Source organism: Carassius carassius, chromosome 8, assembly GCF_963082965.1.
Source record: "Carassius carassius chromosome 8, fCarCar2.1, whole genome shotgun sequence".
In the NCBI taxonomy this organism is placed as follows: Eukaryota; Metazoa; Chordata; class Actinopteri; order Cypriniformes; family Cyprinidae; genus Carassius; species Carassius carassius.
The window spans coordinates 9,534,009-9,545,256 of NC_081762.1; the positions used below are offsets into that span (position 1 = coordinate 9,534,009).

Genomic DNA, 11,248 nt, shown 5'->3' on the forward strand with positions numbered 1-11,248 from the left:
ATTTTTCTTTTTAAATTAATGAATGTATAAAGTTGTTAATGAATGGACTTTATTACATTATTTCCAGCTATACATAATTTCCACATATACACACACACGTATTTATATATATATATATATATATATATATATATATATATATATATATATATATATATATATATATAAATAAATGTGTACATGCGTATATGTGTGTGTGTGTATATTTATGTGTGTAACTTTGGCAGTAAGGAGGCAGAATTTTATTTTTATTCCCTTTTGGCTGATTGCACGAGGCTTTTCATAACCTCATGTTGAATTTGACATATTTTGATTAAGAGAGTATTATTTTCATTTAGCAGAATTGTAGCATCATCTCAGTGGCAGCTGTGATTTTATTTTTTCCTCCAAAAGATGTTCGATTGTGTTAATTTTTATTTTTTTTTGCTATGCAGGTATATGTGGCATATAGCTCAAAGCTTTAGTGTAAAACAGCACTGGTCAGGCCTATATGCATTGTGCAGTTAAATTAGGAAACCTTGAGCCATAATGCAAGTTTCTGCTCATGATGCTGTGCTACTGAAAATATTTTTGTTTGTGTAAGACTATTAGCATATTTCAGAATCATATTTTAGTGGACAAACTTTAATTCTTTATCCATTCTGTCATGCAGTGGTGAGCTGTGAATTTTCCCTTATGTTTTATATGGTTTATTACAGTTAATGGAAGTGAGGAGCAGATGTTATAGGCACAGTCGTTTAATTTGAATTTTGTATAGGGTTCTCCAAAAAAAAAAAATGATGTGTGATACCCTGTTCGTAATTGATGCAAGAATGGTTTAATGCTCATGACTGTGCGGCTTTTTGTGAGTGATTTGTGTTTTATTTCATTTGAATATAGCTCGAGGTTATAGTATGTATAACTTGAATTAGAATGAATGTGCCTGAAACTTCAATACATTCATATGAGTGATAACAGTAGGGGTTTTCTTTGGGAATGTGGAAAAGTATCTATATCAGGGATGTATTTTTTTTTTTTGTAATTTTCCAGAGGAAACACTTTAACATTTAAATTGGTAAACTCTTCTTATTGAATTGACTGTAGTAAATAAATTTTGTGAATCTTTTTTTTTTTTTTTTTAGGTTTATTTTACTGATTTCTTCAATTTGAACATAAATTTGTCACTGGAATGTGTTCATAAATCTTATTAAATTGTGTCCTGTATTGTTGTTGTTATTATTTATTATTATATGCCAATTTCATTATTATTTTTTACTAATTGGACACATTGCTGTTTATTAGAGGAGAGTTTTAAAATGACTGGTTATGAACCCAAGCGACCTCCAACGCCTACTCGTTGACCTTCATTCAAATGCCCTTATACTTTGTGTTTGCTCTCTCAAACCCGCTTCATTTTAACGTAGTGATTGACAGGTAAACCGACCAATAGCCATTTAGCTTTGGTTTTGTCGAGCTGAAAGTAGGAGGACTACAGGGTGGAGGCGTAAGGGGAGTCTGACTCGTTTAAATGAATCGGTTCTTTTGAACAGTTCATCTGAATGTACACAGGAATTCTTTTACGTCTTGACGTAATTGCGTCATCGCTGGGCATAAACTTATTTCTATCACATTTTATAACGAGGGTGTTTTAGTTTTAAGTTTGTTGAAGCCATAATGCAACTTAACGTCAAAATATACTTATATTGACACGAGAACTGCTCGGATTCTTACATGAACCAATCTGTCCTACTCTACGAGTAGATGAGACTGGTTTTGTGAAGCGATTCAACTGACTCATTGAGAAGATCCGACTCTGGCAGAATGAATCATTCACAAAACGGACATCGTTAGAACACGTGTTTTTGTAATCTGGAGTCCTCTGTGAAGCTCAACGTGAGTTGTCATTGATTCATTGTTATTTAGCTTATTTTCTAAAAATCTACAGCACCCCTCAGCTAGAAATATCACTCCTTGTTAAACCTAAACAGCATTTATATTTCCCGTGTCTGTAGTGTCTCACGAATGACAAAAATCGTGTGGATTTTAGCTTTCAAGCTAATTTGTCAATGGATTATGCGTTGAATTTGAACATGGACGCTTGACGAAACAACAGCAGCAGACTGCTTCTAGTCGTACAAATTCAGTTCTTTAGTAATTTTCTTTATGCAAAAGGCCTTCAGGGACTTGCTGCCTAAACATGACATGCATGTTTATCATTCACAAATGAAAACTATTGATTACATTCTATTATTTCAGATAATAATCTGCTCTCCATCTGTGTTCTCGTGCTGTCCTCCTCTGTCCTGTTTAAGAATGGGCAGTGTGTTGGCTGCCAGTGCCCCCAGCCCTCCTGCCCCAGGGCCAGGTGGAGCAGGTTTGGTGTCAGTACCTCCAGGATTCACGATGCCCTCCATCTCTCCCGTCTCTGCGCCTGGCAGCTCTTCATCCGGGCTCCAGGAGCCCGAACCTCCTCTTTCCAACCCCGGTGGCTTTGAAGAGTGCCACCGCAAATGCAAAGGTAAGAAAAGGAATAAAAATGATTAACAAAGTAGTTAATATAGAAGTTACATAAGAATTTGATCAAAAGTGACCGCTAAGACATGATGTAAGAAAGGTTTATATTTCAAATAATAGCTGTTTGAACTCCCTTTGACCTTATGAAAAGTCCTTGAGTACCTATTCATCATTATTAGAAAATACTGAAGACTGGAGGAATGGAATCTGAAACTTCAGCTTTGCCATCACAGAAATAAATAACACTTAAAAATATATATTTAAAGAGAAACCTGTTCTTTTAATACTAATATTATTATAGTCTTTAATGTATTTCTGGACATATAAATGTATCCCTGCTAAACATTGAAAATGTTCAATTAAAAATGTAAAAAAAAAAATGCATCTTTTGTAGGCCTATGTCTGCGATAACATTTACATTTAATGACTGATTTATACTGAATAATGTATTTCCAAAAAATCTTATTTTTGGGGGTTTCATTCCATTTTAATCTTTCTTTAAATGTAAATGTGACATAGAAATTAATTGGAATTCGAAAGGCTATTCTTAATCCAGCTGTATCGTGTATGACTTTGGATTTACACTTTTACAAATTCTTATACTCTTACACTAATGTCTGTTTGTCCCTCAGAGGTGTTTCCTGTGCAGATGGAGGGTGTTCGACTAACAGTGAACAAGGGCTTGAGCAACCACTTCCAGGTCAGTCCACTGTGTCCACCGGTGGATTTTGTTGAGCCATGTTTTTAAAGGAAGTATTCTTGACCATCCCCATCATCCCTTGTTTTACTTCATAGGTCAACCACACAGTGTTGTTAAGCACTCTGGGAGATTCCAGTTACAGGTTTGGAGCTACTTATGTGGGGACCAAACAAACAGGACCAGCAGAGGTACACAAATCTAGCTTGCGATATAAATGAATATAAATATATTTTCCCAGAACAAATGCTGTTGAAAGTCTAATTTGAAAAAGGATTTTGTGCCATTTATCTAAATATTTATAGTTTACCTACATAATTTTTTATCAGGCCTTTCCTGTCATAGTTAGTGACATGGACAACACAGGGAGCCTAAATGCACAGATTATTCATCAGATCACAGACAGAGTGCGCTCGAAATTTGCAATCCAGGTGTGTATTTGTGTAAAGAGCCTATATGTTGTGTTTTTATGAATAGTTGAGTTCTGATGTACTGTATTAATGCATTACTGGATGTATTTGTCTAAAACAGACTCAGCAGCAGAAGTTTGTGAACTGGCAAGGAGATGCTGAGTTCAAAGGAGAAGATTTCACTGCTGCTGTGACCTTCGGCAACCCAGACGTCTTGGTTGGGTCAGGTAATCGTCTTCTGTTTCATCCATGATTATTTGTGCCTCAATTTGAGCTTTATTTCAGCAGCTTTATTTGTTTTTAGTCTTGTTAACTCTCTGTTTCTCTCTCCTTCTGTCCATCCATCTCTCTCAGGAATTGTAATAGCTCATTATCTCCAGTCTGTCACTCCGTCACTGGCATTAGGAGGAGAGCTGGTGTACCACCGACGGCCCGGAGAGCAGGGAACAGTCATGTCTCTGGCGGGCCGGTATACAGGTAAGCACAGAAAGAACTGTGGTTAGGTAGGTGACGTATCAAATTTCCATGCCATGATAATTGAATCTTTATATCATAGTGATGAATTACAGTACAAAGTAAATTGAAAAGATCCCTCCTAGGTTACATCCACATTAATCTGGATAAACAAGCCTTTTTTTCTATGCTTTGGCCTTTTGTCAAGTGAAAACAGCTTTTTGAAGACACTCTTCAAAGTGGATACATTTGAAAACACAGCATAGAAATTCATATTGCATTTGCAAATTTATATTGTACCCATATATATATATATATATGTATTTATCCGCATATTGTTTTTCGAAAAGAGATGAATACAGATGTAGCCTTAATAAAATGTAATAACTTTTTTCAAATAACAATAGAGCCTTTTAAATATAATATGCAATAAAATGTGCAAAGTAAATCGATATTGTAACCAGATGATTAAAGGGCAATATTTATATTAATATATATATATATATATATATTCAGTCTGTAAGTTTTATTGCCAAATTGTAAAAATCTGAATGGGCATTTGCAAACAGGCAGCAACTTTATCGCCACACTGACACTAGGAGGAGCCGGAGCTCATGGGTCGTATTACCACAAAGCCAACGATCAGGTAAATAAATGTCCATTAGTAGAGTGAGTCATGTCTTTATCAGTTCATTTTTGTTTTTGTTTTATTGCTTTATAATGACTTTTTGTTGTTTGGCATTAGTTGCAGGTTGGCGTGGAGTTTGAAGCAAGCACCAGTATGCAGGACACTAGTGTATCATTTGGATACCAACTGGACGTCCCCAAAGCTGATCTGGTCTTTAAAGGTTAGTAAATATGCATGCATTGGTACATACAGACAGCAATCAACAACATTTCATCGTCCTGTAGGGTTATGATGAATTAAACAATTGCACATGTGCTCTTAAGTAAAAAAATAAATAAATAAAGTGCATAAAGAACTTAATAAAAATGGCTCAATATAAATGTATTAAGTTCAGTAATTACTTAACAGTATTTTCAACCATTTAATGCTAGTTTAAAGTTTCAGACATTTAAATATACATGAGTACTAGCAAAAACATACATTTACAGTTTGTAAAATATACGCTGATGTCTGTTGAAACGGCAATAATGTAGAGCTGTAATCGGGCCTTAAAAGTTAGGCCCGACAGGACCCGAGCCTGACAGGTACATTTTGATTGACAGCTTTTTTAAAGCCCAAACACGTTTACAGCCCGACATTATTTAAATGTGCGCACGCACACAACTCTTTTGCCTTTTGTCAATAATGAGTCATTTATACATGTTTTAACATAATTTATTAATAACTAACGTAGACTAGACCACTTGGAAGTTGGAATAAAGAAATAAAATAAGTCCTCTGTGACATCGTAACATCTCAGCATTCTAGACATAGGCTAATTTGGCCTATGAATAGACCAACGCACCAATAAAAACAAGTCATTTTTAACAAATTAAATTGAGATACATTTTAAATTAAGATGGGTATTTGGCAATAACGAAATTAAGATAAAGGCTCCGCCGGATTTGCTTCACACTAGCAGAAGATATTTAATAAAAGAATAATGCCAACATTAGCGTAAATACTCTGTCCACATTATGCATTTAAGACTCAATGAATATTTAGTAATCATTTGAAAAACCTTTACTCACAGAGATTAGGCTAGGTGTACATGTTTTTGTGGAGGAAAATGATTGAATCCACTGTAGATGTTTTCATCGCGTTACTGCGCTCACTGATGGTGCGTCATTATTCACTCATTATTCTCATTATAAACCTGGTCAAAACTTTTCCACACCTCAGACTTTGCTTTAGTTGCTGGTGCAACCAAAACGTAATCGCCAGAGGCAAGCCTCCGTTACACCTACTCCGCATCCATTTTCGCATCTTTCTCGCGCTAATCGAAACACATCACATGACCGCTCGTTTACCTCGCAAACCGGAGCGCAAGCTGGGTTTTTTTATGCATAATCAGGTGTACAATGCATTTTCTGCTGGTTGATATTCCAAGACATGCTTGCGGCTAAGGTGCTGGAGCAAATTGCTCGTGTTTTAGCCTGACAGCACTTGCATAAAATGGATATTATATATGCATAATCTGCCTGCAGTGCATATGCAGTCCGCAGCACGGACTCATTGTGCTTTCACACAGGACGTGTTTGCAGTCCACTACTGATCTGCGTCGGTTTAGTCCACAAACACAACATTTGTTCATTGTTTTGATTTCATATCATATATATATATATATATATATTTTTTTTTTTTTTTTTTCAGCATCGTAAGTCTTTTATCACAGAACAATCTTTCATATAGACATTAGTTTAAACTCAATAAATATAAGCAACGCATTATTCTTGCATTTTACTTCTAGGTTTGTATAATAAGCTGCTCAAGCAAGCGGCAAAACATTTAAACAATAATTAGCCTACTTGTTAAAATATTTAAAATTAAAACACCACAGACAGAAACAGTCTCGTGCATTTTGCATTTAAATCTTTATTACAAGCAATCCCACGGGTCTTAATGAACTTTGTTTTTCTGCTTCCATAAAAGTTAACATATTGTTTTCCTTGTTTATCTAAAAGTGCTCTTTTTCTTGTTTTAAACCTATAGCCAAAAACCCATGTGACTGCGTTTCCATGTCAATCCATGTTCATTTTTCCCGCGAACAGTGCGCTTTCACTTTAATTCAGCGCCTGCAGCACAGCAAAAAATAGACTCAGTGCGTTAACAATCGCTGCACTGCTGCAGAGCACCGCTCCTTGAACACCCTGACCGCAACCTCGTGCAGCTGGAATCCGTTAATACGCACAGCAGACGGACTGTGTGAAACAGGCGTTATAACGTAACACCAAAGCACTACTGTGTTTACCCCAGTGTTGCCAGATTGGAAATGTCCAAGTATCGTACCAGAGGTTTAAAATGATCGTATCTGGAAGAAAATTATCGTAAGAGTTATTTATCTATTCTAAACCAACAACATTTTGACACGACCTGCAAATTACCACAATAGATAACAAGGCGTATTGTTGGACGGAAGCAGTGAGACAAAATACTATCCCATTATTTTCAGTGACTGTCTGCGTCGCAGCGCATATTAAAACATATTAAAATTATTTTTAACACTTGCTTTGTCGCGTCCAGTGAAGAAGGAATTTAGCTGTTGCTGCGTGGTGCAGTTAACTCCACATCTGAGCCGCTGTCATCGGAATCCTGCGTGTTGCCAGATGTTGAAGGGGTTCTTGCTGTCATAGACCGCAACTAGTGCTCCTTGGCTTTAAAGCAGGTCACTCTCCTGCATTCTTAACACACCCTGAGGTGCACACGAACGCATTTAGAGTGTCTGTAATGAGCCGATTTCGTGTATGAGTAAAGAAGCCCTATGACTGCAACTACCATCATTTAAAGGTGCCATCTTTCATATCTTGCAAAAAAATCAAGTTATACTCCACATTCCATACCAGATGGGGGCAGTATTCCTCAATAAAGTGAATTGGTCTACTCTAGAGTAACAAAAGAGAAACAGCATAGTCTCTATGCTCCGCCCCTACCTTCACAACAACACTAGAGCATAGCCGAAGCCTATAAGACAGCGGTTCTCAATTGTAGACCTCAAGCCCCACTGCTCTGCACATTTTGAACGTTTCTCTTAGAGCTTCAGACATTTGTTCTATTCGAACATAAGTGCCCTGCGAAGTGGTCATCACAGGATATTCAGCCATGATTCCAGTTCGAAGTGAACGTAGCTATATGTTCAAATCAAAGTGCATTAAAGTGTGCAAGACGTGAATTTAAATTGTATTGATTTACAGAGGTATATGATGTCACAGTTGTCCATGTTTAAAGACGCTGCACAGCACAAATCAGTGAATGAATGTTTCGATGTGAGGTAAACTTCAACAGATTTCCCCTGCTCAGAGAGTAGGGAGCAATGCACATATGAAAAACAGTTCATGCACGGAGTTCATTTCTAACGAGCTGATTATCTGAATCAGGTGTGTTAACAAAGAGAAACGTGCAAAATATGCAGAGCAGTGGGGCGCGAGGACTGGAATTGAGAACCGCTGCTATAAGAGGACGTTTTGCCTCCAGAGGAACGTTGGGTGATGTCAAGTGATTTTGAAACATGACATCTTCAAGCTACTCCCCTTCACCTTTACCAGTGAATATGTTCATATTCGTTTTGTTCATATTACATTGAGTTGTATATACACATTATTGGAATTAAATTAATTTGACAGACAGCATTCTGTCAACATCATTGGTCAACATCAGACAGCTGATGTTGACCAAGCTAGCGTAACCAGAGCTGCCAACTCTCAAGCATTCACCGTGATACACACGCAATTGACACTTTTCACACACTTTCACGCCACACATCAATTTTCTCACGTACAGAAAAACCACGAAGCAAAGAGGACATGGAGACCAACAGACTAGACAGAGCAGGTGAAGTGACATTCAGCCAAGTATGGTGCCCCATACTCAAAAATTCGTGCTCTGCATTTAACCCATCCGAAGTGCACACACACAGAGCAGTGAACACACACACACACTGTGAACATACACCCGGAGCAGTGGGCAGCCATTTATGCTGCGGCGCCCGGGGAGCAGTTGGGGGTTCGATGCCTTGCTCAAGGGCACCTAAGTCATGGTATTGAAGGTGGAGAGAGCTCTGTACATGCACTCCCCCCACCCACAATTCCTGCCGGCCCGGGACTCGAACTCACAACCCTTCGATAGGGAGTCCGACTCTCTAACCATTAGGCCACGACTTCCCTTACTTATGATATAAAAATATGGGTAAGTTATAGCTAGCTAATTATCAAACGCAGCTACGGTTAACCATCGCTAACATTAGCACGTTTATAGAACAGCCTTCGATACATTTCTATGTTATAACTTCCCGAAAAAAAATACACAAACATATAAAACAAACTTCTAGCGAAATACTAACAGCATCTAACTTACCAATCCAAAAGAAATGTTGCAAGTTCGGTGTCGAACCTCATTTCTTTCAGGTCCATCAGTTGTCTCCAGCGATTGAAAGCAGTGCAGATGTTTACTCTGGTTCGGCTCCTTTTCTTATCGGATTTGATTTGTGTTTCCGAGCGCGGTTGTTTCCCTGTAGCGGGTGGTGGTCTCTTGCCAAGGGCTTCAACCATCCTTCCGCTTGATTGACATCAGGTTAGATTACGCCCACAAGCCGTGCGATTTATTCGTGTATTGCAGGTTGGCTGGTGGTTATGTTGCCCGCAAATACGCCTCCCATGGCCGAAACTGGTATTACGACACCTGTCGGGCCGGGGCTAGTAATGCTACTGCTAATTAAGGTTGATATCTCTGCAGCACTATAACTTTACATTTTTTTTATGACATCATCGCCCTTATTTCTTCTCATACTTTTGATGCGTGTAGGTAATTTTTAAAATATTTATAGCTCAATTTTTGCACATGGCACCTTTAAACTTTCATAGAATTCTGAAATTATCGTAAATTACGGGATTTTTTTCATTATTGATCGTACATCGTACAGAGGTAAATATTATCGTACAAATACGATAATTATCGTACATCTGGCAACACTGTTTTCCCCTCACCACATCTCGCAGTTGCTGCTTATAAGTGCAACATTGTAAAGGGTCCTTCTGAAACAGTGTCCCGCGGCGCAGCATAACGTTATTTAATACACCGGTATGGCAGTATATTCAAAAGTAACATCGTAACGAAAATATACACCGATTTTCGGTATGAAACGGTTTACCGCCCAGCACTACGTGTCGCCATGGAAACAATAAGGCGATGCATTCTAAAATAACGTCGTCAAAGTATTTAAGTTAATCATATTAATCCTTATCACTTAAACTCTTAAAATTCTAATTACAAATTTTGTTATATCATCTAAAATATTTAAGACTTCATGAAGTTTAAAAAAAAAAGAAAATTGTATTCAACTTTTTTGTCTTTTTATTCACTCACATACTCTTAAAGAAAAATAAATAAATCTATTTTAGTCACATATGTAATTGTGTCATTGTTCATTGAGCAGCATTCCAGTTCAATCTTATTTAAAACATTTGTGTCATTCCAAAGAGTGTTGCCTGATATTCCGATAAATAACCACAGATACCTTATTTTTTTTATCCTGTCTGTGCAATCTGCATGAGATTTCTTTGGTTAAAATGTATGGGATATGAATTTTTCGCTCTCTCTGTAGGATCCTTAGACAGTAACTGGGTGGTTGGAGCCACGCTTGAAAAAAAGCTGCAGCCTCTGCCTCTGTCACTGGCCCTCTGCGCTTTCCTCAACCACAGAAAAAGCAAGTTCCAGTGTGGGTTTGGCATCACCATTGGTTAATACTTCCTTGATTACTGCTGTATTTTACACACCAGCGCTGTTGCTGGTGAAACAGTAAAGATTGGACACACTTGCATATTTATCCACATCAGTCAGTAAACATGAAGCAAAATAAAGTAATATTTTCTTGTTAGTTCCATGTATCAGACCAACTTTTGCAGTGATAATTCCAGTATATCCAAAAACATACATTTAAAAACATCACTACTGCTTGATGCATTTAAAACAGAAACCAAGAACATATACACACATACAATTTGCCTTTCATTTTGTTTTTTACATTAATTTTTAATATATTATTTCCTTGTTTGTTTTTTGTTTTGTGTTTGAAGTAGTAGTTCTGGATTCGTTTATTTTCCCTACGCAATGAGTAGGGACTTTTTTTCACAATGATTTTAATCATGTTGCTGGATCTCTGTACTCATGTAAGTACCTATATAAATAAAATATATGCATTGCAAGTATTGTGAAACATGGATAAATTCTTAAAACAAACATATCTGTCCAGCAAACAGGGATGCATGTTTATGGATGTATTTTTATTGGTGTAAATAGTTTTATTTAGAGGTAGAATTGTTTTTCTAATAAATTTGTCTGATACTGTTGCATAGCTTAGAAACATAAACAAGAAAAGAAGGAAATAAAATCATGTGCTCTATTCTATTACCAAATCCTAAATTCATGATATTTGCCACATTGTTATAGTTTTTTCCCAAACACTTTATAAATATGTATATTGTGTATTGCCTAATAATCTCTCCACACCAAGTATAGTGTGTGTATTATTTAAGT

General features: G+C 37.0%; 1 protein-coding gene across 2 annotated transcripts; it reads left to right on the forward strand.

The window, feature by feature from the left end:
- Positions 1-1,743: 1,743 nt before the first annotated feature.
- On the forward strand, positions 1,744-10,928 carry tomm40l (translocase of outer mitochondrial membrane 40 homolog, like). 2 transcript variants are annotated; one of them, XM_059556011.1, is made up of 10 exons: positions 1,744-1,872; positions 2,292-2,497; positions 3,126-3,193; positions 3,289-3,381; positions 3,520-3,621; positions 3,722-3,827; positions 3,955-4,077; positions 4,623-4,699; positions 4,799-4,901; positions 10,317-10,928. In XM_059556011.1, the coding sequence occupies exons 2-10, from the start codon at positions 2,293-2,295 to the stop codon at positions 10,454-10,456; spliced, it is 1,017 nt and encodes a 338-aa protein (XP_059411994.1). In that variant the 5' UTR covers positions 1,744-1,872; position 2,292; the 3' UTR covers positions 10,457-10,928. The 2 variants fall into 2 exon arrangements, with proteins under 2 accessions (XP_059411994.1, XP_059411993.1); XM_059556010.1 differs by having other exon boundaries at positions 1,749-1,872; positions 2,236-2,497.
- Positions 10,929-11,248: the final 320 nt, after the last annotated feature.

Coding starts and splice junctions, on each gene's coding strand:
- tomm40l (XM_059556011.1), top strand. CDS start 2,293: ATGGGCAGTGTGTTGGCTGCCAGTGCCCCCAGCCCTCCTGCCCCAGGG. Junction 3,194..3,288: donor GCTTGAGCAACCACTTCCAG/GTCAGTCCACTG, acceptor TTTACTTCATAG/GTCAACCACACAGTGTTGTT. Junction 4,700..4,798: donor ACCACAAAGCCAACGATCAG/GTAAATAAATGT, acceptor GTTTGGCATTAG/TTGCAGGTTGGCGTGGAGTT.